The following is a 27,537-nucleotide window of genomic DNA, read 5'->3' as shown; positions in this document are numbered from 1 at the left end:
ACTAATATCTGAAATGAGTGGATTGGCTTACAAAGAAGGTTTGGTAGGTTAGGCATGTTGCTGTTTAAAAGAATAAGAGGTGAACTGATGAGAAACATATAAAATCAGAGGGATTTTGATAGTGTAGATATTGAGAGGATGCTTGCTCTTAATGGGAGGATCTAGAACTTGGGGTGTGGGTGCAGGGAGTCCCTATTTAAAAATGAGAGGTTGCTAATTTCAAATAAAGATGAGGCCATTTTTTTTCCCTCAGAGGGTCATGAGTCTTTGGAATGCTCTTCATGACAATATCTTAGAAGTAGAGTCAGGCAGATATGGGTAGATTCTTGGTAAGCAAGGGAGTGAAAGATTATTGGGAGAAGACAGAAATGTAGAATTGATATTACAATCAGATCAGCCATGATGTCATTGAATGACAGTGCAGACTCAAGGGCGGAATGGCCTACTCCTGCTCCATTGTTCACAGAATATATCGTTTTATAAACTCACTTTATTGTGCCATCATAATTTACCATATAAATCTATAGTGGCAACCATCAAGCATGAATAAGATGGTTGTGATTTCCTTCAATAACACAAAAGGACATCACATAATATCAGCACATTCTCACCAAAATAACGTCCATTACCAGAAGCAATAGCTTCTGTTGGCTTCCAGGTTTGCCATCTCATTGGACTTAACATTGGTTTCATAACCTATACCCAAATAACCTTGCCATTTTTCACTCAGCTCCTGACAACCTTTTAAGCTTTGGCACTTGGCTGCCATTGACTGCCTTCCAAAGCTATGCATCTGCTCATTTCCAACTTCATGATCCTGACCCCAACAGCAAAATCACAGGAGATATGTTAGCATAACAAAATAATCAGAATGAAACGGAAATATAACTGTAGCTTATGAATAGTATTAAATTGCTGAACTAATATAAATTTCTATTTGAGGATGAATGTATTCTTTTAGAGCTCCTCAAGTCAGATTTATAATTTAGCACACCAACACTAATACTAATATTGAACTGACTGGAATGGCTTGTTTCAAAAAATGGAATTAATTCTGCAACAGTTTACACAGCAGTCCTCTGCAATATCAGATGTTCATTAAAATATGTTTATAAGCAAGTAAATACAAAAATGCTTCTGGAAACACAAAGAAACTTTGTAACTAAGGTTGAGGTTTTGAATGCATGTTTGCTCGCTGAGCTGAAAGGTTCACTTCCAGACATTTTGTTACCCTACTAGTAGCATCTTCAGTGAACCTCAGGTGAAGCAATGCTGAAAATTCCTGCTTTCTATTTATATGTTTGGGTTTCTTTGGGTTGGTGATGTCATTTCCTGTGGTGAAGTCACTTCCTGTTCCTTTTCTCAAGGGGTGGTAGATGGGGTCTAACTCGATGTGTTTTGTTGATAGAGTTCTGGTTGGAAAGCCATGCTTCTAGGAATTCTCATATGTGTCTCTGTGTGGCTTGACCTAGGATAGATGTATTGTCCCAATTGAAGTAGTGTCCTAGTAAAGTAATGAAACGTCTGGAAATGAACCTTTCAGCTGTGCGAGCAAACCTACATACAAAAAGAAACATCAGCCATCTAAAGCTACAAATTCCAGACATTCAAGGCAAACTTTAAGTTTTGGGAGACCCTACATTGGGAGAATTTCCAGACACAAACCCATAGTCGAGCTTAGATACTCAGTGCAATTCTTGTATTGATGGTGAATCAGTGGCCAGTGAGCATGCTCACCATTCAATTAAGCATTGTATCAATAAGCCAATAGGAGCACAAGACTAGGAGCACATCGGAGGTTAGTGATAAAGTCCCACATAGGAGGTTAGTGAGCAAGATTAGGGCACATGGTATTGGGGGTAAAGTACTAACTTGGATTGAAAGTTGGTTGGCTGATAGAAAACAAAGAGTAGTGATAAACGGCTCCATTTTGGAATGGCAGGCAGTGACCAGTGGGGTACTGCAGGGATCAGTACGTGGACCGCAGCTTTTTACAATATATGTTAATGATATAGAAGATGGTATTAGTAATAACATTAGCAAATTTGCTGATGATACTAAGCTGGGTGGCAGGATGAAATGTGATGAGGATGTTAGGAGATTACAGGGTGACCTGGACAAGTTAGGTGAGTGGTCAGATGCATGGCAGATGCAGTTTAATGTGGATAAATGTATGGTTATCCACTTTGGTGGCAAGAACAGGAAGGCAGATTACTACCTAAATGGAATCAATTTAGGTACAGGGGCAGTAAAGAGAGATCTGGGTGTTCTTGTACACCAGTCAATGAAGGTAAGCATGCAGGTATAGCAGGTAGTGAAGAAGGCTAATAGCATGCTGGCCTTCATAACAAGAGGAATTGAGTATAGAAGCAAAGAGGTGCTTCTGCAGCTATACAGGGCCCTAGTGAGACCACACCTGGAGTACTGTGTGCAGTTCTGGTCTCCAAATTTGAGGAAAGATATTCTGGCTATTGAGGGAGTGCAGCGTAGGTTCACGAGGTCAATTCCTGGAATGGCGGGATTACCTTACACTGAAAGACTGGAGCAACTGGGCTTGTATACCCTTGAGTTTAGAAGACTACTAAAGGATTGGACCCTCTGGAGGCAGGGAAAATGTTTCCGCTGATGGGTGAGTGCCGAACCAGAGGACACAGCTTAAAAATACGGGGTAGACCATTTAAGACAGAGATGAAGAGTACCTTCTTCACCCAGAGAGTGGTGGCTGTGTGGAATGCTTTGCCCCAGAGGGCAGTGGAGGCCCAGTCTCTGGATTCATTTAAAAAAAGAGTTGGATAAAGCTGTCAAGGATTGTGGAATCAAGGGTTATGGAGATAAGGCAGGAACAGGATACTGATTAAGGATGATCAGCCATGATCATAATGAATGGTGGTGCAGACTCGAAGGGCAGAAAGGCCTACTCCTGCACCTATTGTCTATTGTCACAAGTAGACCATTCAGCCCATCAAGTTTGCTCCAACAACTCGATTTTCCTGTCTTTTCCCCAAAACCCTTGATTCCCATTGGGTTTTCAAAAATGACACATTGGTAGCCTTTTGCATGAGAAAGGAAGGTGAGAGAGGACTGTGGCCAAGCGGCCATAGCAGAAATAGGTGTGATGCCTAGTAGGATGAAGGTCTTGATCCTTCTTACCACTGTCCCCTCCACCATCATCTCTCACTACCCCCAAGTCTGCAATCTCAATCCCTTGGCTATGTTTCAGCCACCATGAAAACTGATTGCTTGGTATCTCCCCAGTATGGTCCCTTGACAATCTTGAACTGACTGCCCACCACTGTCAGACAGCATATATTATACACATCCCAAGCCATTCCTTTTTAAAATGGTCCGGAGGGCTGAAACATGCCAGCAAACCAGGACATTGCTCTCCAATGCCAATTTTCCAGCATACATCCTCCTCTATTGTTCAAAAATCCTGTCCTCTGTGACTTTGTGATGCTGTATCACGTTATTCCCCCAAGTAATAATATCAGGAGAAATACTGAAACTAATCCCCTATCTGACTTTAGCAGCACCAGTGCCTTCATGTTGACTTCACTCCTCAAATTACCTTGTAACCTTTTAGTGAAATGTCATCTTCTTTTTGCACTCTGTGAATAGCCTTGGCTCTGCAACCCTACAGCTAAGCTTCCTGCTATGATCACCCGGCATATTCTGGGCAGGCAAGGAAAAACATAAAGCACTAAATCAATGTGAAAGATTCGATCCTGTCTTCTCTCGAGCTTTTTGTTTAGTTTATAGAAATTCAATCACATATTGGTCTTTCAAGAAAAAAAAGACAAATTATATATGTATATATAATACTATTAAGAGGAAAGGTGGTAAAATAAATTACAATCTGGCACACTTTGCGAAATTGAAAAATCAAATTTGCAAAACAGGCAATGACTTTTTCCAAGCAGCCGACTCGGTTTCTTATTTCTATCCCAACAGTAGAATATGAATGAATGCAGCAAAGGTGAATATGAAATCTTACTTTAAAGAAGTAAGCAATTCAGAAGCATAGTTCCCTGGGCATTGCTGTGCACTCATAGCTTTTCCCCTCCCGCTTATTATTTGGGATTGCATCTGGATGGAGAGGTATAACAGACACTATGGGCAGGGCTTATGTCACTGAGGCAGGTAGTTCAAGTTGGGAAATTTCCTGATTTGGAAATGCCTGCTCTGTTTAAAAGAGTCCCATTCGATCCAATTGTCACTCAAATGAAGCAGCAGCAGTATAGTCAGGAGTACTGACACCAGAAGCAAGTCCTAAGCAAATGTCAAGGTGACTGGTTAGACAGCCTACATGTCAATCAAAGGAGTATAGTGATGGTGTTCTTTTACCTCTCAGTGACAAGTTTTCTTTTCAGTTTTAAAGAACAAAGAATTTAAAATAATTTTGATCATGACAGTTAAACAGACCTCATCCTCCTTTCAAGAGTATTTACTTTTACTGTATTGATTTGTCCTTCTCACTCTGCAGTTTAAGGTTGCTGAATTAGCCAAAATAGCATCTGTTTGAACTCAATCCTAATTCAAGATAGTCCTGCTGAGTTTCGGTTTCCCATCTATGTGATTTCTGCAGCTGACAACAATGGGATCTGTCAGAAATGGTTGTGTGAACGATTGTATCCAAGTCCTGCTCTTCATTATTAAAGCTCTGCACACTCTGCAGAGTCTTCCAAACTGAAAATCCAGCCCATTATTTGTCCAATGAATAAGGGGTACCCTGGATATTTAAATCCCCTGACCCTTAAATTGAAATCTCAACCAGGCCTAAGGCATCAGTGAGAGTTAAAATAACACCATTTGCTGAATTTCTTTGACTAACAGACAAGCTTTCTCCCAGCCCACCTCAACTTTTGGCTCGGAACTGCTTCTGTGGTCAGCAGTCCTGTGGGCCTTTCAGCTACTGGATGGGGGCCAGATTCAGAACATCTGTCCCCATTTCTAGAAGGTCAAACTTTTACCAGTCATAGAAATGCTACATCAATGGCAGCTTATTCTTTAGTAACCTATTTAAACTATCAAACTATTAACTGAGAATCCACTACTGGGATTAGGTTGTGGAAAGCAGGTAAGCATGACAAAATTATATAATTAAGGCTGTTGGAGTAATGTTATCCAACAGGTATTGTACCTGCTAGAACACATGCTTTTTTCAAATCCCATTGACACGGACGGGCTATTTGGTAACAATAAGGGGCTGGGGATTTATGTAACTTCACTACTTGAGGTTTTTCTTTTACTTACCTCATACTGATACAGGGAGGCTGTTCTTTTCATTTTTTTAAAAAAAGGGTTGGAGATTAAATAAAAACTTTGCAGATTAACAGTTCACAGAATTAATTTGCCCTTCGAGTACATTTATGACCATTTCAGAAACTAGTAACTCCCACCTCCAAATGACCCCACTGAGTTCAAGTTCTTCTCATGTGTGAATCATACATGTACAGCAGTTAGAACCAATTAATAGAGTTACTTTTAGACTTAGATAAAAGTATCAAAATATTTGAAGAAATTCAGACTAAGGACCAACAATTGTAGGTATTGAGTTCAGCAGCTATCAGTTCAGCCCAAAGACCAAGATAGAAAATAAACATGAAAGAGCAACATACTTTTTAATTATTTAAGAGCTAGAGGACCACTAAGTATTGCACATGGCCAGTGAATGATTCCTCAAATCATACTTAAACATAGGCAGCCAGGATGGCAAAGATTTTACAAGGGTTTTTAAAATCTGCAACACTCATATTTTAACAAAAAATCTCCAGAGCTCCTAGGTCACAACAGAAAGCATTCTTTCTGTCCAAACACTAGTTATAGGTGACAGGCTGACTGACCTTCTTTTGAACAGTCTGCGTAAATATCCCTCCTACACTTGAAGTGGACGAAAGACTCCATCAGTAAATCACATAACATTATGAATCAGCTCATAAATACAGGTATACGATCTTGCTACCACACCAGATAAGTAAAAACATACAATTGCATTAACCAGAAACACCATCAGGATATTGATATAATTTGCTGGTAGTTCAAGATATACCAGACATAAAAATAAGGCACTTGTTGGTACTCAGCTTGAGTACTGTGTACAGTTCTGGGCGCCACATTATTAGAAAGGATATGAACACATTGGAGAGAGCAAACATTAAATACAAGAACGGTTCCAGGAATCAGAAGCTTCATTGCTATGGTTAGATTGATGATATTTCGACTGTTCTCCCTGGTGAGAAGACAGCTGAGAGGAAATCTGAAAGAATTTACAAAATCAGGAGAGGGCTAGATAGAGTCAATAGGGAGAAACTGTTCACACTCGTAAAAGCAACGTGAGCCAGAGGGCAAACTTTTAATGCTTGCCATGCCGGCAGATTCAACTGAGGTATTCAAAAGGACATTAGGTGATTATTTGGATAATTATGATGAGCAAAGGTTTGGGGAACAAAACATGGAGGTTGGAAATGATGCTCATGTAAAGAGCCAGTGCATGCATAACGGACTTTTTCTGCATCTTATGATTTCTGTGTGTCTGTGACAACCTGGAGTATTATCAGGTCTTCCATAAAAACATGAAGCACTGGAAGAACTCAGCAGGTCTGGCAGCATATGCTGAGAGAGCAAAAAAGAGCCAATGCTTCAAATCGAATACTGTATACCTCTTCTTTGGAACAGTCACAAGATCAGATTGCACTTGAAACATTGGTTTTGTTTCTCTCTCCACAGATACTGCCAGACTGACTGAGTTTATGGTGTACTTTCACTTTTTCCTCAACATTTCTAACATTTTGCTCTTATACTGGATCTGCACACATTGATCGATTGAGGTTTCACTCCTGAAGCAGCTGCACAAAGTGAGAAAATTTCCTGACTCCTAAAACCTGCTTGGTGAGAAAAAGCTTCAAATGGCCACATATTATCTAAAAGACTACACAGATACCGGGGTATTATTTTATTGAATAAAGTGGGGACTAGAGTGCTAGTCACTTAGAGTCGTAGAGATGTATGGCACGGAAACAGACCCTTCGGTCCAACCCTGCTGAACAATTCAGAGGCTACCGCAGCATTGAGACAGACTGGTCAAGTGCTATCTTGGTATCTCAAACATCTTCCAGATACAATAAAAGCAGTTGGCCCTATAGGCCTTAATCTCTTCCCATCCTTTGCATACACACATTCTTCACAGCTCATTCATCTTGCTTCATGCACCCTCTCTTACACTCACCCTATGGCCTTAATATTGCCCTTGCCATCAATGGTCCTGTACCCATCTCAAGGCCCTTCACGCCATATTTGCTAACCTATGCCCAGCCATCTACCCACCGCCTCAGCCCTACACCAACACATGGCAGCCCCTGGCAAACCCATTTTTCATTACTCTTTTTAGCTAATATACAGAGACTCTCTGAAAATCTAGGTCAAAGTTCTCAGAATTTAGTTCCAAATAATGTATAACTTATGCAAAGATTTGAGGAATTCTGGCATATTAAAGTAACGAAATGCACATTGGGAAAGGTTAATTGATCTGCAGCACAGGCATTTAACTATATTTAGAGCTATGCTTTCAAATTTCTAAAATCCACAAGTTTTACTTGCAAATCTGTGTTAGAACAATTACGTGTAAAACATTTGGCAAAATTCTTAAATATTTCATTTACAAAAGATATGACAGGCAAAAATTATTAAATGTCTTTCGTAAATTTATTTGTTTCTATAAAAGTAACTTGACCAATCCTAAGATAAAAAGAGCATATTGGGTGCATGAAATTTCCAAATCTAAAATGTTAAAAACTACGAAATCTTGTTTCATTACGGTTATACTTTGTAATGGTCTCACAATCAAATAATGGGATTCTGCCTTTTGCTTCTGAAAATTTGGATGACAGACCAAATGAATCAATCAAGAATTTCAATGTTCGATCTTCATATTTGTGAATCAATGTAATGATGCAAAAATAGGACAGATATTCAAGAAGGCAAATCACAAATCCAGGACACAAAATTATTGGTTTATTTCTTTTCCAACTGTTGCTTATTTAACCTGGAATCAATGAAGGTAATATCAAGAAATGTGATGCCATGTTTCAGATAAAAAGTATTCTTACATTGCTTATATTTCCAAAGGGAGATTGCACTCCAATATTTATCAAGCCATTGCCACAAAATCAATACGCCTGACATGGCAATCCCATTTAAATCTAGGGAACCCATTAACACACTGAACAGACTGATGAGCACATTATTTCAAGAACATTAAGCTTGTGTCTAGAATGAAAAAGTGTGTTGAGAAAAGGTACATAAAAAATAACCATTACGCACATCAGAGAAAGATGTTTGGTGATTCCCTTTGCCTTGCTCTGACACATTCAGGAATTCATCATTTTATTGAATAAAGTGGGGACTAGAGTGCTATTCACTTAGAGTATTGAGATATACGGCACGGAAACAGACCCTTTGGTCCAACCCATCCATGCCAACCAGATATTCCAACCCAATCTAGTCCCACTTGCCAACATCCGACCCATATCCCTCCAAACCCTTTCTATTCATATACCCATCCAAATGCCTTTTAAATGTTGCAATTGTACTAGCCTCCATTTCTTCTGGCAGCTCATTCCATACACGTACCACCCTCTGTGTAAAAAGGTTGCCCCATAGGTCTCTTTTATATCTTTCCCTGCTCACCCTAAACCTATGCCCTCTAGTTCTGGACTTCCCCACCCCAGGGAAAAGACTTTGTCTATTTATTCTATCCATGCCCCTCGTAATTTTATAAACCTCTATGAGGTCATCCCTCAGCCTCCGACACCCCACAGAAAACAGCCCCAGCCGATTCAGCCTCTCCCTATAGCTCAAATCCTCCAACCCTGGCAACATCCTTGTACATCTTTTCTGAACCCTTTCAAGTTTCACAACATCCTTCTGATAGGAAGGAGACCAGAATTGCACACAATATTCCAAAGGTTGCCTAAGCAATGTCTTGTACAGTCACAACATGATCTCGCAACAAAATCTGTTTCACAGTATCAACAGGATGATGAAAGACAAAGATGTAGTTAGACCTGCAACACTGTACCCTTCAGTCTGTTGGTCAACAGGATGCCTCTGCACAAACAAGCCTCTGCCTCTTTTGCAAAGACACACAGTCAAGTCTGTCTTAAAGTATTGAGAGAGTTTGATAACGTAAAACCTGGAGAGAGTTAACAATCCCTTAAATGCCCATGTGTCCACAGTAAGATAATCAGTTCAGGAAGCCGAGCAGCCAAAGTAATGACTCTGAAAATAAAGCAATAATAAGCTATTGAAGTAATATTGAAATAATTTAAATAAAATACAAATAATTGACAGACTAATTAAACATTTTGACAGACCTCTAGAAAAATGCAGATGCAGATCCATGGCTGAGAATCCCTGACATTGAAGGGGTCAATTATGCTTTGTTAACAACAAGTTTACGTCTCGGACGGGCATGAAGGAGAGAGTGCTAATCATCCACATGTTTGATAAGAGTAGATTGTATCACCCACACATAAGTAGATGCCAGCCAAATAAACTGACCATACAGACGGACTCTGTGGATGGACTGAGGGAGACAGTGTACAAGTAGATCTGGATCTTATCATAGGATCATAGAACCTGATCTCATGTCTCACATGGTACTAGGCAATGGCAGGAGAGGAAAAGGACGTTTTTCAGACTCACAAAATGTGATGAATGGGGGCAGCTCAGTGGTTAGCACTGATACCTAACCGCACCAGACACCTGGGTTCAATTCTACCCTCGGGACTGACTGTGTGGAGTTTGCACATTCTCCATTGTCTGCGTGGGTTTCCACATTGTGTTCCGGTTTCCTCCCACAGTCCCAAGATGTGCAGGCTAGGTGGATTGGCCATGCTAAATTGCTCCACAGTATCGAGGGATGTGCAAGCTAGGTGGATTAGCCAATGGGAAGTACAGAGATAAGGTGGGGGAGGTGGGTCTGGGTGGGATTCTCTTCGGAGGGTTGGTATGGCCTCCATGGGTCATATGACCTGCTTCTACACTGTAGGGATTCTTTTCAAAGTTTGTGCGAAGATTTGTAGCTCGGGTGCTCGTTGTTGTGGTTCTGTTCGCAGAGCTGGAATTCTTTTAAAAAATGGTGCGCTGTGTGGAACAGCTTTTGTTTATAATTAAAAAGTCATTGTCATGGAATTGAGGCAGCTGTTTCATAAACTGATAATGATATTGGATTGAAAATGAACATTTGTATGAAAGGTATCAGAACCACCAAGATATTTTTGCAGAATAGGTTAATATAAGAAGAACAAAAATGTAAATTCATTATGGATCCAAGACCAGAGAAAAAAACAACTTAAAAGATATGAGAATTTACAATGAATAAGGAAGCAAGAAGGATTTGGTTCACAATTATTAAGGTAACTTGAAGCAACAGCTAAAACAGGCAAGGCCATAACAATGTCATACTGAATCATTGGTATTGTATCAGATTTATATCAATCAAAAGCACGGAACCAAACTACAAGAGCTTTGCTTGCTTCAGTTTGAATTATAGGCTGCAGTTTGGATTAAATATTGTAAATAAAAGATAAAACCAAATGGAAAAGTGTAGCACAGATCTGAGAAGTTTTTTATTAAATCAAGGATGAAGTTATGAAAGGATACGAGAAGTGGGATTTCTTTTCTGGAGTTGGAAGGACCAAAAGGTTTCCTGATCAGGTCTTCACGTTTGTCAGGGTTTGCTGACAAAAGTTATGATAAAGTACATACCAGATAAACTGTTTTTACTTGTCACAAGGTAATAACGATATGCTCATGACAAATATCATAAAACAAATACACAGAGAATAGAAATAAAAAAACAAGCAGGAGATAGCTTGTGGCAACATTCTAACCATTTTAATTGAATATTTAGTAATATATTGAGGTGATGGGCATTAACTGACTGTTCACTTATGCTCCCACATGTAGTTAGAAGCAGATTAAACTGTGATAGTTAGGTTTACAAGTAAGTATTTGTAAAGTGCATCCCTATAAATAAAAGCTTCTAAATTGTGTCATGATTTGCTTCAGTTCTATCCTTCACCTTCTGGTTTACCGGATTACAACCACTGTGACTGAATTCTATAAATTCCATACATTGATCAGATAGTATTTTGTTTCTATGAAACTTCACATCCTCAGGGTGTCCCAACATCCTTCATAGCCAGGAACTATTCTGCATTTGTTATTACAGATATAATATTGGCACAGACATAAAGCAAGCTTGCATGCAGGGATGGTCCAAAACAAATGAAAAATAGTATATCTTTGCTAGTTATTGGAAGTTAAATATTGGCTAAAGTAACACCCATTCTAATTTAAACTCCAGCAAACTTTTAATTCACCTGAAAGGACAGGTGGTGCCTCAATTCAACATTTTATTCTAACAGTATCTTACACCCTCAGTACTACACTAAAGCCTTCCTGACCTCTATACAGCCCATGGATGGGCTCCCCAGTGACTACTGCAGCTGCAGCTCCAATGCCATTTGTGACAGGTTAACCCCACTCCTTGGAGAAAGTGAAGACTGCAGATGCCAGAGATCAGAGTTGAGAGTGTGATGCTGAAAATGCACAGCAGGTCAGGCAGCATCCGAGGAGCAGGAAAATCGACATTTTGGGCAAATGCCCTTTATTTCTCAATGAAGGGCTCATGCCCAAAACATCGATTCTCCTGTTCCCCGGATGCTGCCAGACCTGCTGTGCTTTTCCAGCAAAACACTCTCGATATGAAAGGATATTGCTTGAAAAATAGTATTATTAAAAGGCATAGATAGTCTACAAATAATATAATCCAATTAGCTGCCTTTTATGGAAGATCTGGACAGTAGGTAAGGAAAAATTGGTGAAACGTTTGTGATTGAGAGTGTACAAATTTTATGTAATTAGCAAAAGAAATAATGGAAACATTAGGAGAAACTTCATATTGTTGAAAAGAGAGACAGGATGCAAAAGTTTCCCATCATGCACTCAGCAAACACAAGAATGCCAATTTTCAAACAAACAATTATGACAATTTGCACTAAGGAGAAAAATGTGCTGATTGGTTGGCAAGGCAACTCAACTCTCTTTGGCCAAAGCATTGCAACGAAGAAAGCAAAAGGAATTATAATCTTTCCAAACTCAGGGTAACAAAAAGTTACAAGGCTGTAACAATTTTTTTTGCAGAGAACAAGTCCCTGCATATCAATTTACATCACTTCTAACTATCATAAATAAATTGGTTTATCATCCTAAATTGGTAACTACTAGCACATTCACAATTGTCCAGTGACAATTGCCCAATCATGAAATCACATCACACAGTAGCTATTTTGTTTTGGGCTTTGAACGGGATGATTAAGTACAGTCTGTAATTCTGCTGATCACAAACAACTGATGTTAAATGGAGCTACCATTTCTGATAGCATCAGTTTCATAACAATTGACCAGAAACTAAACTGGACTTGTTATTTAAATACTGCAGCTGTAAGTGCAGTTTGATTTCGTTAACTCACCTCCACCTTCCCAAAGCCTGTCCACCAATTAGAAGGCAAGAGTTAGGTGTGATGGAATACTCTCCATTAGTCTGGATAAGTACAGTTCCTGCAACAACACTCAAAACCTTGATACCATCCAAGTCAGTTCAGCTCACTTGATTAGCACCCTATAGCCTTCAACATTCACTTCCTTCACCACTAATGTACAGTGGCAGCAGTGTGTGCAATCTACAAGATGCAATGCAGAAGCTCACCAGGGATCCTTCAACTGCACCAACCAAACCCATGACCTCCACCTCCTAGAAGGACAAGTGCAGCAGAAACAAGGCGATATCACTACCACAGGTTCCCCTCCAAGCCACACACCATCCTGACTCGCAAATATATTGCCAATTCTTCACTGTCGCTGAGTCAACATGCTGAGATTTCCTTCCAAACAGCACTGTCCCTTCATCTAAAGGGTTGAAGCATTTCAGGAAGGCAGCTCATCATCATCTCCAGGTCAGTTAGGAATTAATGATAAATGCTGGCCTAGCTAATGACGTATACAACCCAAGAACTAATAGACAAAGCAAAACAATGTTTGATTTGATCAGCCAATTGTTGTGACAAATGACTAACATGCCTAGTATTACACCAGCAGTGAAATTTATGCGTGATATTGTTCAATTCTGTCAGAGGCAAATCATCTTTTTGGACAACATCCTTTTAAAGAAATAGTACTTGCAAAGTCACTGCAGAGAAAGTGCATTGTAGTTTGCCTTTCCAGTGTAATTTTAGGTAGACCAGACACTTTTCAGGTCTGGCCTTTCTCATGCAGCGAGTGGTTAAGATCTGGAACATGCTATATTGGGATGTTGTGGAAGGAGCTTCAAATTGAGGCATTCAAGAGGGATTTAGATTATTATCACTTAAGAAGAAATGTGCAGAGTTACCAGAAGATAAGGGAATGGTACTACATTAATTGCTTATTCAGAAAGATATAACAGTCTGTACTGTAACAGATTCTGAACTTGTGAGATATGTGGTCCTTATAATTCTGGTTTGTGAATTTCAAATTGTAACTACCCCACTGTTGACAATTCTGCCTCCGACCTAGGCTACAAGCTCTGGAATATCCTTGTTACACCTCTCCACCTCAATTTCCTCCATTAACAAACTCCCTAAAGCATATATCTCCGACAAAACTTATTTCTTCAGGCGTAATGTCCCCTTATGTGACTTGGTATCAACCTTTGCTTTATTGCACTCCTATGGAGTGAGTGCCTTGGGATATTTCAGTACATTAAAAGACACAATGTCAATATCCATAATATTAAAAAAAAACACAAAGAACTGCATATGTTAGAAATCTGAAACAAAAACAGAAAATGCTGGAGAAACTCAATAAGCTCTGGCAGGATCTGCAGAGAGAAACAGAGTCTAGTGAACTTTCATAAGAACTGTCGCTGGCAATCTAAATATCCATTTGTACTTTGCTGTTGCACTATAGGAGTTGTTTTCTTTCAATGGAGAGATTAAAACATATCTCTTTTGCCTATTTATTAAGACGGAAAAGATCTCATGACATTCTTATTCGAGTCGGCTGTGACCAAATCAGATTAATTGGTCAGTTATTTTTGAGAAAAGCATTTGTACATTATAAGCTCAGACTTGCCATAATCACGTAATCTCTGATGTATTTACTTTCAGCTTAAGAAATAGCCATTAAACCTAATCACATGAACCGTGTTGTCAGAAGGGTGCAGCTGAAATTGTGAGGATTTTCAGAGCTGTAAGAGAATCAGGTACTCACAATAGGAAGAAATAAAATCAATACTGCATTGGACAACGTTAAATCACTGAGTGAGTTAAAATGGATGTGAAATTTTCTATTCCTGGCCCTTTGAAAATTAAAGGCAATATAAAACTAAAATTCAGACTACTGCTAGTTTCATTGCAATAATTAAAAAGAAGCTTCAGAATTAATTTTCAAAATTTAGCAAGAGCCCTGAGCAAACAAGGGCAGCAATGCTGTTACCAGTGCTGGGAAAAGAAGCTACAAGCTGTATCACAATCTAGATCTCACTGAGCAATAAGGTGTCACTCAGACACCACTACATTTTTTCCCAGAGAAAGAAAATCTGACCCAGTGGCTTAAAGTGGGTTGGTGTTACCTAAGAATGTGAAAATTACTAGATAAAAGCAGTTATTTTCTTCCAGTTAAGTAATGGGTAGTTGGTTGAACTTTAAAAAACACTAATTTTATTTGCAATGTAAATGAAATCACTCCACTGAATCTAGGATTTTGACACCAGCGCGAAGAGGAGAAAATATACCAAGGTTATTTAGTTACAAAGGAAATTTAATTCTGAAAAGAAATATGCTTGGATGCACTATGTTATTTTTAGCAATATGTTACTGCAGTCCGATTGGAGTCAAAGAAACAGCTAAAATAGCTCACTAGCCATGTACGACAGCATAGTAAACTCTGGCATTGTGCGTCTATGTCATAGAGCATCCAATTAATCAGCACTATGTTAGCAGATCAGCCACGTTCACATGTGTGCCCTGTTTGTCTTGTTAATCAAGAACATCGGAAGACACAAATATATTTGATCATGTACTCCTAATACAGTTAAAAGTAAATATATCCACACTTGTATCAAACATGTACTTAAAAACATATTCAATCTTTCTCCCCATAAGAAAATTTAATGACAGTAGTCTGTATGCATAATAGTATGCTTTCAGTTCGACACTGAACTTTGTATATTTACAATTTTCCCACATTTAAACTTACTCATCAGTTTTCCTGAAGAACACAAACTAGACGAAGCATGGCAATTGATTATTGCCTCAACTGTTCAAAAACAACGGTGCAATGAATCACAACTGTTATAATCATGTTTGTTAGACAGCAATGGCCTGTTGTCGCAAGCAAGTTACGTTTATCAAACACCAAAGAACTGCAGATACTGGAAATCTGAAACAAAAACAGAAATAGCTAAAGAAACTCAACAGGCCCGGCAGCCTCTATGGAGACAAAGCAGAGTCAATGTTTCAGGCCCAGGGACCCTTCTTCAGAACTCTGAAAGGGCACCAGATCTGAAATGATGACTCTGCTTTGTCTCCATAGATGCTGACAGACCTGCTGAGTTTCTTCAGCTATTTCTGGTTTTGATTAAGTTATGTTGATGATGTCCAGATCTGTTGTGTTTGGTGTTTAATGCACTAAAGCACTAAAACAGTGTTCAACATACTATCATTCAATAGATTACACTATGTTTAATACATTGTTTCCCACTTGGTCAATGATGAATCTTTGAATGAATTCGAGAATGAATAATTATGCATACAAATGACAAACATAACCTTATCATATTAGACCTTGATGATGTGGGGTCCTTGTTTATTCTAGAATGAACCATTGGCTGTCTTTCTTGAGTACCAAATTAACACATCATAGATATGGATTATGTCCATTTGGGATTATATCTTGAGTACAGTGGGGAAAAGTCCAATGTTATTTCCTAACTTGGAAAACGACTGGACAAATGACAGAGAAGCAATGCATGAAGATCAAGTCTGACACTTTATTCAGTTTTGACAGTCCAGGATAAAATGTCTTAAAATGTAAATAATATTGTAAACCCACTTGTTATATTCGAGAATCAATGCCATTGAATACCCATATAGCTTAAAACATTTAAATCTCCATATTGTAGGTATTCTTAAATGGTTATTAAAAATCAGAGATGTCTGTATGAAATGCTTTCTTTTTTGGTCATTCAAAACACTAGTTTTACCTTTAATTTCATTACTATTTAGCTACAGTACACATTGGGTAACAACTCACTTTCCTGGATTTGCTTTATAAGAGCAGCTAATAGAGTAGATTCCCTACAGTATGGGAACAGGCCTTCAGCCCAATAAGTCCACACTGACCCTCCAAAGAGTAACCCACCCAGACCATTTGCCTACCATATATTTATTCCTGAGTAATAACACCAAGGGCAATTTAGCATGGCCAATTCTCCTAACCTACACACCTTTGGATTGCGGGAGGAAACCCACGCAGACACAGGGTGAACTTGCAAAGTCCACACAGACAGTTGCCCAACACAGGATTCAAACCCGGGTTTCTGGTGCTGTAAGGCAGCAGTGCTAACTACTGAGCCACCGTACCACCCTATACTTCAATATACTTCTAAATATTGTGCTCCTTTGTGAAATATTGAGACACACATAATATGTAATTAGCATTTTGTAAAGGCCATTATGAGGAATTAATTAGCTTCTTTATATTGCCTGCTGGAAACAGAATGCTTATAGTGGTACAGAAACTGATATTGAAGGGAAGCATAATCGTATGTGTGTATGTTGTGTATGCGAGAGGATTGCAAGTGGGGTACATGTGAGGTGCGTAGTGTGTTTGTTATGTGTGGGGTATGTTGGTTGTGTGTGCAGGGTGTGTGTATGGTGTGTTTGTTATGTGTGCACAAGTATGGTGTGTGTAAGAGCACGTGTTTGCGCATGTGTGTGTATGTATGGTGTGTGTGAGCATGTGTGCATACGCATGTATGAGTATTGCGTGTGTGTGTGTATGATATGTGTGTGAGCATGTGTGTGTGTCATGTGGGTTTGTTATGTGTGTACGTGTTCCATGGTACCATCGCTTTCTGAGCAAGAAAGCATGTCAGATCGCGAGCCAACCAATTTAAGATCTGTCCAATGAACTTTCGGACCATCCGGCATTGCTTGTGGAATTCCAAACAACAACAAAAATTGCTGGGAAAACTCAGCAGGTCTGGCAGCATCTGTGCAGAGAAAGCAGAGTTAACATTTCAGCTCCAGTGATGTTTCTTCAGAACGTTCTGCTTTCTCTCCACAGATGCTGCCAGATCTGCTGAGTCTTCCTAGCAATTTCTGTTGTTATTTCTGATTTTCTGCATTTGCAGTTCTTTGGGGTTTTTTTATTGCCAGTGCAATCCCACCTCCCTAGAAGCTGTTGATCATTCTGAGGTCAGCACCTTTTGGGTCCGAAAGACCATCAGCTGAGGCCTAGTGTTAAGTAGATTCAATGGTGAAAAAGTAACTGGTTCTCTTTTATTTCTCACAGGATGGAAGTAATAGAGAGAAAGCATTCAGGAGAGTGCGTGGCTTTCAGAAGCAACCCTCTTGCCCCCCACCCCCACATTCTGTGACTCTAATTGCTCCTAGATTATGGAAAATTGAGATGATTTCGCCACCCACCATCTCCACACAACCTGGTCGGCAGATTATTCTAATTTCCCTGTAGGAAACCAGTCGCATTTCTTGTCTGTCAGAAAGGCAACAATTAAGAGCCTTGACGGGTTCAGGCCCTTAAGCAGACATTAAGTGACTACATAAGGGCCTTAATTATTGGTGAATCGCGAAAGTCTCCAAGGAACCTTCATTGTCAGCACTTAATTACTGAGGTGGCAAGAAGGGGGCTAGTATCTCTCCAGGGCCAACTCACTGAATTGTTTTGACTTTTTACCAACTCCAGGAAAGGTAAATTCCACCCTAACAATCTATACATAATATTGGATTATCCATCCTGTCATATCCGTTGCAAAGAAATTGACATATACCTCCTAAGCAAACAGTGTACTTTTCCCAAGTGACACCTGTGTTATGAATAGAATTATTTATGTACAAAAACATGATCACAAAAATCACATGGCTCATGAGTAGATGGACAGAGCACATAACATACCACTCCACCACAGGGGGGACAACAAATCCATACCAACATAGCCAGAAGTGAAAACCAATGTTAATTTATGAGTGGCAAAAGAAATCCAACCCCTCCAGTGTTTGTTGTGAATGGACAACATGGACATTTCATTCTGTGTAAATGGCTATATAACACCATTCTGCCAAAGTGGCTATTTATAAATGTTACTCAAGCAAAATATATTAGTATATTTTTAGCACTGTGGTTCCTTTACTGTAACATACCAAAGCAACAGTTACAGGAGCTCAAATTAAACAAAGTTAAATTAACTTATACTGTAATCAAAACCACTTAAATCAGTGCCCACAACTGCATTTTTCAAATATGTAATATTTTCAAATTAACATGTTGCTTTTCATTTGCTGGCTGGAAAAAGCGAGGGTAATTTGTCAAGATATTCTATCATCATCTGAATATCATCTATTTTCCTCAGAACCATCAATACACATTAAGGTAAACAATTTACACTCAGCTAGTTCAGAATTTAACCCCACCTTCTATGCTGTCTGAACTTGAAGTGCCTATTCCAGTGTCTCCACTATCGGAGGTAGCGCTGAATCTTCTGTTGCTGTTATTTCGGACACTAGTCAGGAGTGTAGGGGCCCTCCATACTGCTTCACAACCTGGAACCCATCCTGTAGGTGGAACATCAGGGCCTGCACAGTGACAAATCCAACCATATGTTAAAATGCTAAAAGACCTTATCTTGTAAACAGTTAACATGAAGAAATATACTTCTCCTGTACATCATTTAGTATTTTTAAAAATTCATATCCAATTCTTCCCAAAATTTCCCCATCATGTTACGTTAGTTTCTAGTTAATATAAAAAGCCTGAGCCAGGACTCTTGCATGTGTGTAATGATGACCGTTCCCGTACTAGAGTAGGTAGGCCAGCATCAAAATTAACAGCCTACCTCCCAGTTTTGAAAAGACTCATTAACAGGTACTGAGGCTTTGTCACAAGCCAAGTGACCCAAATACTACACTGCCCGGGCTGGAATAGATATTTTGAGTCAATATGATCAGAGATGTTACTATGTACATGAGTAGGTCAGACTTGAATCCAGGTCTCCTGTCTGAAAGGTAGCGATACTAGCACAGCCCAATGGAAGAATACAGTTGCTAGAAGGAAGGCTACAAGGATGTGATTTACCTCATTTGGGGTATGCTATGTATGTATGAGGGGTTACGTACGTATGAATGCTATGTACTAATGTGGCAGAGAGATGGGAACCAGAGCAGTAGGTCAGCAAGTAAAATGACAAGGAGGAATCTGAGACTAAGGTCAGTAAAACTAAGGAAGAACAGATAGGGGAAGAAAACAGAACACAGTGGTCTGGCAGTCTGAGGCATATTTATTTTAATGTGAGGAGAATGCTAGGTAGGGCAGATGAACTTGGAGTTTGGATTCATACAAGAAAACTATGAGGTTATAACTAATACAGAGACTTGGTTGAGGGAGAGCCAAGACTGGCAGCTTAATGTTCTGGGATTTATATGTTTCAGATGAGGTAGAGAGTGTTGTAAAAGAGGTGGGAAAGTTGTGTTATTGATTAGAGAGAATATCACAACTGCACTGAGGAAGGACACCTTGGAGAGCTCATTCAGCAAGGCCATGTTTGTAGAGTTCAGGAACAGGAAGGATGCAACCACTTTGAAGGAATTGTTCCACAGGCCTCCCTTCAGCCAGCGGTTGGTAGAGGCACACATATGTGGACAGATTACGAAAAAATGCAAAAATAATGGAATCATTGTGGTGGATGATTTTAACTTCCCCAATATTGACTTGGTCTTCCTTAGTGTCAGGGGCTTAGATGGGGAAGAATTTGTTAGGTGCGTCCAGAACAGTTTTCTTAAACAGTATGTAAATAGTGCAATGAGGGAAGGGACCATAGTAGACCTGGTATTGAGAATTGCTAGGTGATCGCAATTTCAGTGGGGCAGCATTTCGGAAACAGTGACAATAATTCTGTAAGTTTTAAATTACTTAAGAATAAAATTGGTCCTCAGGTGAAAGTACTAAATTGGGGGAAGGCTAACTACCACAACATACAGTCAGGAACTAGATACTCTAGACAACAGGCAGCTGTTGACAGTAAACCATGTCTAGTATGTGGGAATCTTTTAGCAACAAGATGGTTAGAGTTCAAGAGCAGCATGTTCCTATGAAAATGAAGGATAAGAATGGCAAGATTCAGGAACCCTGGATAATAAGAGAAATTGAGAGCTTAATCAAAAAGAAAGAAGAGAGGCATATGCATGGTTTAGGAAAGTGAAGACAGACAGAGCCCTCTAAGAATACAAAGTAAGCAGAAAACAACTCAAACAAGGAATTAGGAGGGCTGAAAGGGGCAATGAAATGTCATTGGCAAACAGGATTAAGGAAAGTTCCAAGGCGTTTTATACATATATAAGGAGAAAGAGGTTGTGAAGTAATGGATAAGTTCACTCAAGGGCAAAGGAGGGAATTTATTTATGGAGCCAAAGGAAGAGGGTAAGGTCTTTAATGAATACTTTGCATCAGTATTCACAAAGAGGGACATGGTGGATGGGGAGTCTTGGGAGGGGAATGTTAATATATAGAGGAGACGTTGGGTGGGCTTTAAAAAGCATTTAGTTCGACAAGTCTCCAGGATCTGATGAGATATATCCCAGAATGCAGAGGGAGACAGATAAGGAAATTGCTGCGGCCCTTGTACAAAATCTTTGTATCCCCTTAGTCACAGAAGACATCCCATAGGACTGGAGAACAGCCAACTTTATTCTTTTGTTTAAGGGCAACAGAGATGATCCAGGAAATTACAGGCCAGTGTCCTGTATTCCATGGTAGGGAAATTATTGAAGAAGATTCTAAGGTCTATGATTTACTCATATTTGGAAAAATATGAACTGACTGACAATATACAGCATGGCTGTGGGGGGAAGGTCATGTCTCACAAACTTGATTAAGTTTTTCTATGATGGCAGGGTGGTAGATGTTGTCTATAAGGAATTTAGCAAGGCCTTTCACAAGTTCCCTCATGGCAGGCTGATACAAAAGATGAAGTCACACGGACGGCACGGTGGCACAGTGGTTAGCGCGGCTGCCTCACAGCGCCAGAGACCCGGGTTCATTTCCCACCTCAGGCGACTCTCTGTGTGGAGTTTGCACATTCTCCCATGACTGCGTGGGTTTCCTCCGGGTGCTCTGGTTTCCTCCCATAATCCAAAAATGTGCAGGTTAGGTGGATTGGCCACGCTAAACTGCCCATAGTGTTAGGTGAAGGGGTAAATGTAGGGGAATGGGTCTGAGTGGATTGCGCTTCGGCGGGTCGGTGTGGACTTGTTGGGCCAAAGGGCCTGTTTCCACACTGTAAGTAATCTAATCTAATCTAATGATGGAATCAATGGTGAGCTGGAAAAATAGATACAGAACTGGCTTAGTCACAGAAAGTTGCAGTGGAGGGTGCTTTTCTGATTGGAGATCTATGACCCATGGTTTTCAGCAGTGATCAGTTCTGTGATCCCTGTTGTTTATTTGGGAAAAATGTAGGTGGCCTGATAAGTAAGTTTACAGAGTACACAAAAATTGGAGAAGCTGAAGATAGTGAGGAGATTTGCCAGAGGATATAGAAGGATATAGATAGGCTGGAGACCTGGGCAGAGAAAGTGCAGATGAAGATTACTCTGGTTAAATGTGACATGATGGATTTTGGAAGATCTAATGCAAAAGGAAAGTATCCAGTAAATAGCAGAACGCTTAGTAGCGTCAACATACAGAAGGATCTAGATGTACAAGTCCACAGTTCCATGAAAATGGCAACACAAGTTGATAAGGTGGTCAAGAGGGCATATTCTTTCATCGGTTGGGGCATTGAATATAAAAATTTGCAAGTCACGTTGTAGCTGTATAGAACTTTAGTTGAGTCACATTCGGAATATTGTGTACAGTTCTGGTCACCACATCACAAGCAGGATGCGGAGACTTTGGGAGAAGGTACAGAAACACTTTGCCATGTTTGGAGAGTATTAGTTATGAGGAAAGATTAAACAAATCTTGTTTGTTTTCACATGAATGCCAAAGGATGAGAGGCGATCTGATAGAAGTTTAGAAAATTGATAGGCATGGATAGAGTGGGTATCAGAGTCTTTTTCCCAGGGTAGAAATATCAGTTACTAAGGAACATAGGTTTAAGGGAGGAGGGGGTAAGTTTAAAGAAGATATGAAAGGCAAGTTTGTTACACAGAAGATGAAAAGTGCCTCGAATGCACTGCCAGAGGAAATGGTGGAGGAGGATACAATAGCAATGTTTAAGAGGCATCTTGACAGATATAGGAATATATAGGAAATAGTGGGATATGAACCCATGTAGAGGCAAAAGCTTTTCAATTTAGAAAGGCATCATGTATTGACACAGTCTTGGTGGGCCAAAGGCCTTGTTCCTGTGCTGTACTGTTCTTTGTATCAGAGGAACCTTTCGTCAACCTAAACAATGATATCCTGCCTTTGTGCCTCTCTCCACGGTCACTGACACCCGTCTAGCCTATGACATCTAGTATCACAGGGACTACTGAACCCTTCAACAATAACTTCTCCCCACAAACTCCCCACCCATCTCACCATATTTGTTGCTTTGATCTTTTTCATTATAGCACAGCTGAAGTGGAAAAATCACTCCATGAGCAAATCCTATGTATGTCTTTGACCTGCCTTTTTGTAGCATGATGACTGATACTCAGCCTAGCATATCTCTTGATCCTTTTTGCACAGAATAAAGAACATTACTGCGTAGTACAGGCACTTTGGGCCTCAATGTTGCTTCGACTAGTGGAACCAATCTGAAGCCAATCTATCCTACATTATTCCATTTCTATCCAAATATTAATCCAATGACCATTTAAACGCCCTTAATATTGGTGAGTCTACCACTGTTGCAGACAGAGCATTCCATGCCCTTACTACTCTCCGAGTAAAGAAATTACCTCTGACATCTGTCGTATATCAGCCCTCAATTTAAAGCTATGTCCCATTGTGCTAGCCATTACCATCTGAAGAAAAAGGCTCTCACTGTCCACCCTATCTAACCCTCTGGTTATCTTATATGTCTCAATTAAGTCACCTCTCAACCTTCTTCTCTCTAAAGAAAACAGCCTCAAGTCCCTCAGCCTTTCTTCATAAGACTTTCCCTCCATTCCAGGCAACATCCTAGTAAATCTCCTCTAAACCCTTTCCAAAGCTTCCACATCCTTCCTATAATGCAGTGAACAGAACTATACGCAGCTGCACCAGAGTTTAGTACAATTGCAACATGACATCATGGCTCCAGAACTCAATCCCTCTACCAATAAAAGCTAACACAACATATGCCTTCCTAATAACCCTATCAACTTGATGGCAACTTTCAGGCAGCTATGCAAATGGACACAGAGATCTTTCTGCTCATCTACTCTACCAAGAATCTTACCATTAGCCCAGTACTCTTTATTCTTGTTGCTCCTCCCAAAGTGAATCACCTCACACTTTTCCGCATTAGCCTCCATTTGCCACCTCTCAGCCCAGCTCTGCAGTCTATCTATGTCCCTCTGTAACCTGCAACATCCTCTGGCACTATCCACAATTCCACCAATCTTAGTGTCATCCATAAATTTACTAACCCATCCTTCTATGCGCTCATCCAGGTCATTTATAAAAATAACAAACAGCGGTGGCCCCAAACATATCGTTGCAGTACACCACTAGTAACTGAACTTCAGGATGAACATTTCCCATCAACCCACCATGTCTCCGTCTTCTTTCAACTAGCCAATTTCTGATCCAAACCACTAAATCACCCTCAATACCATGCCTCTGAATTTTGTGCAATAGCCTACCGTGGGGAACCTTATCAAATCCCTTATTGAAATCCATATACACCACATCAACAGTTTTACCCTCATCCACCTGTTTGGTCACCTTCTGAAAGAACTCATTAAGGTTTGTGAGGAATGACCTACTCTTCACAATATCGTGTTGACTATCCCTAGTCAACTTATTCCTTTCTAGATGATTATAAATCCTATCTCTTATAACTTTTTCAAACACATTACCCACAACCAAAGTAAGGCTCACTGGTCTATAATTACCAGAGTTGTCTATACTCCCCTTCTTTTAACAAGGGGACAACATTTACTATCCTCCACTCTTCTGGCACTATTCCTGTAGACAATGATGACATAAAGATCAAAGCCAAATGCTCCGCAACCTCTTCACTGGCTTCCCAGGGAATCCTAGGATAAATCCCATCCGGCCCTGGGGACTTATCGATTTTCACACTTTCCACAACTTCCATATCCGCCACAGATTCACCTGCACCTCCACCCACATCATCTACTGCATCCGCTGCAGCCGGTGTGGCCTCCTCTATATTGGGGAGACAGGCCGCCTACTTGCGGAGCGATTCAGAGAGCACCTCTGGGCCACCCGGACGAACCAACCCAACCAACCTGTGGCACAGCATTTCAACTCCCCTCTTATTGACCTCTCCGCCTCCATCCTACTCCGACCTATCACCCTCACCTTGACCTCTTTCCACCTATCACATTTCCAACGCCCCTCCTCCAAGTCCCTCCTCCCTACCTTTTATCTTCTCCTGCTGATTCCTGAAGAAGGGCCTGTGCCCGAAACGTCGAATCTCCTGTTCCCTGGATGCTACCTGACCTGCTGTGCTGTTCCAGCAATAAAGTTTCAACAGAATTGCTAATACCTCCTCCTTGTTAACCTCAATCCCGTCTAGTCTAGTTGCCGATATCGTAATATTCTCCTCGACAACATTGTCTTTTTCCTGTGTGAATACTGACGAAAAATATTCATTTAGCGTTTCTCCCAAATCCTCAGATTCCATACACAACTTCCCACTACTGTCCTTGATTGGCCCTAATCTTACTCAAGTCATTCTTTTATGCCTGATACACCTATACAAAGCTTTAGAGTTTTCCTTGATCCGATCCACCAACAACTTCTCATGTCCCCTTCTGGCTCTTCTTAGCTCTCTCTTTAGAACTTCCTTGGCTAACTTGTGACACTCAAGCAGCCTAACTCAGCCTTCACATCGCATCCTAACATACGCGCTCTTCTTCCTCTTGACCAGAGATTCAACTTCTTTAGTAAACCATGGCTCCCTCACTCAACCACTTCCTCCCTGTCTGACAGATACATACTTATTAAGGACATGTAGTAACTGTTCCTTGAATAAGCTCCGCATTTCAACTGTGCCCATCCCCTGCAATTTCCTTCCCCATCAAATGCATCCTAAATCTTGCCTAATCACATCAATAATTATCTTTCCCCAGCTATAACTCCTGCCCTGCAGTATATACCTATCCCTTTTCATCGCTAACGTAAAAATAACTGAATTATGGTCACTATCACCAAAGTGCTCACCTACCTCCAATTCTAATACCTTGCCCGGTTCATTACCCAGTACCAAATACAATGTGGCCTCCCCCCTTGTTGGTCTGTCTACATACTGTGTCAGGAAACCATTCTGCACACATTGGACAGAAACTGACCCATCGAAAAGTACTCAAACTATAATATTTCCAGTCAATACATGGAAAGTTAAAGTCTCCCATAACAACTATCCTGTCAGTCTTGCTCCTATCAAGGATCATCTTTGCTATCCTTTCCTCTACATCTCTGGAACTATTCAGAAGCCTATTCGGAGAGAACTCTCCTCTCCTGTTTCTAACCTCAGCCTATACTACATCAGTAGATGAGTCCTCAAATATCCTTTCAGCTACCGTAATACTAACAATGCCACACCTCCCCTCTTTTATCATCTCCTCTGTTCTTACTGAAACATCTAAATCCCAGAACCTGCATGAACTATTCCTGTTCTACCCATGTCTCCGAAATGGCTACAACATCGAAGTCCCAGGTACCAACCCATGCTGCAAGTTCACCCACCCTATTCCAGATCCTCCTGGCATTGAAGTAGACACACTTCAAACCTCCTTCCTGCTTGCCAGTGCACTCTTGCAACCTTGGAACCTTATTTCTGACCTCACTACTCTCATTGTCCTGTACACTGGAGTTACAATTCAGGTTCCCATCCCCCTGCTGAATTAGTTCAAACCCTTCCATATAGCATTCACAAATTTTCCCCCCAGGATATTGGTACCCTTCTGGTTCAGGTATAGATCATCTTGTTTATAGAGGTCCCAACTACCCCAGAATGAGACCCAATTATCCAGATGTCCAGAATCATCCCTCCTGCACCATCCCTGTAGCCACATGTTCAACTCCTCTCTCTCCCTATTCATTAACTCACTTGCACATGACATGGGTAACAAGCCAGAGATAACAACTCTGTTTGTTCTAGCTTGAAGCTTCCACCCTAGCTCCCTGAATTTCTGCCTTAAATCCCCATCCCTTTTCCTACCTATATCATTAGTGCCTATGTGGACCACAACTTGGGGCTGTTCCTCCTCCCCCTCAAGGATCCCAAAAGCATAATCCAAGACATCATGAACCCTGGCACCTGGGAGGCAACACACCAACCGTGAGTCTCTCTGCCCCCCTAACTATGGAGTCTCCAATGACTAATGCTCTGCTCATCTCCCCTCTTCTCTTCTGAGTAACAGGGACAGACTCTGTGCCAGATACCTGTACCCATGGCTTACCCTTGCTAAGTTATCCCCCCCAAACAGTATCCAAACGGTATACTTGTTATTGAGAGGAACAGCCACAGGGGATCCTTGCACTGTCTGCCTGTTCCTTTTTCCATCCCCTGACCATAACCCATCTGCCTATTTCTTGTATCTGAGGTGTGACTATCTCCCTGTAACTCCTCTCAATAACCCCTTAGTATCCTTTTGATTTCACTGAACTACATATGGATACAAATGACTTGGAGAATTTTCTGAGATGAATTAATAACAGTGGATATATTCATTGTCCTTGGCCTATCCTACCAATTGTGTTACTTCAACAATCCATGTTGATTTAACACGTACATCGTTGTATGCACTGTAATCTATTTGGCCGGTTTCTCAAATATTTCAGTTCCGTTAACAAGTTAAAAGAAATAGTTTGTGTGCACAGAATCCTAGGATTGAGAGAAAGACTCATAGGGCTGGAATTTTCCAGTTCAATACAGGGCCAATCCACATTAGCCAGGTTTTAAAATGATGGTCGGAGCCTGATTCTTGGATCTCATCAATAAAATGTTTGAGCAGCACTGAATCAGAAAGGAGATCGTGAATTTCTGTCCAACCACCAAACATTGCTGGCTCCATTACAAACTGTTCAGCCTCA

General features: G+C 40.4%; 1 protein-coding gene across 3 annotated transcripts in view; it reads right to left on the bottom strand.

Moving 5' to 3' along the window:
* cep85l (centrosomal protein 85, like) overlaps positions 1-27,537 on the bottom strand; it is a 299,535-nt gene that overhangs the window by 208,579 nt on the left and 63,419 nt on the right. For all 3 annotated transcript variants that reach the window (XM_043684467.1, XM_043684463.1, XM_043684471.1), the window contains exon 2: positions 18,756-18,917. In XM_043684467.1, coding sequence (XP_043540402.1) covers positions 18,756-18,917 — 162 coding nt within the window. The remainder of the gene's footprint in view (positions 1-18,755; positions 18,918-27,537) is intronic.

The sequence above is a fragment of the Chiloscyllium plagiosum genome, chromosome 3 (assembly GCF_004010195.1).
Source record: "Chiloscyllium plagiosum isolate BGI_BamShark_2017 chromosome 3, ASM401019v2, whole genome shotgun sequence".
Taxonomy (NCBI): domain Eukaryota; kingdom Metazoa; phylum Chordata; class Chondrichthyes; order Orectolobiformes; family Hemiscylliidae; genus Chiloscyllium; species Chiloscyllium plagiosum.
The sequence above is the reverse complement of the archived record's forward strand: the minus strand, read 5'-3'. Positions and strand labels throughout refer to the sequence as shown.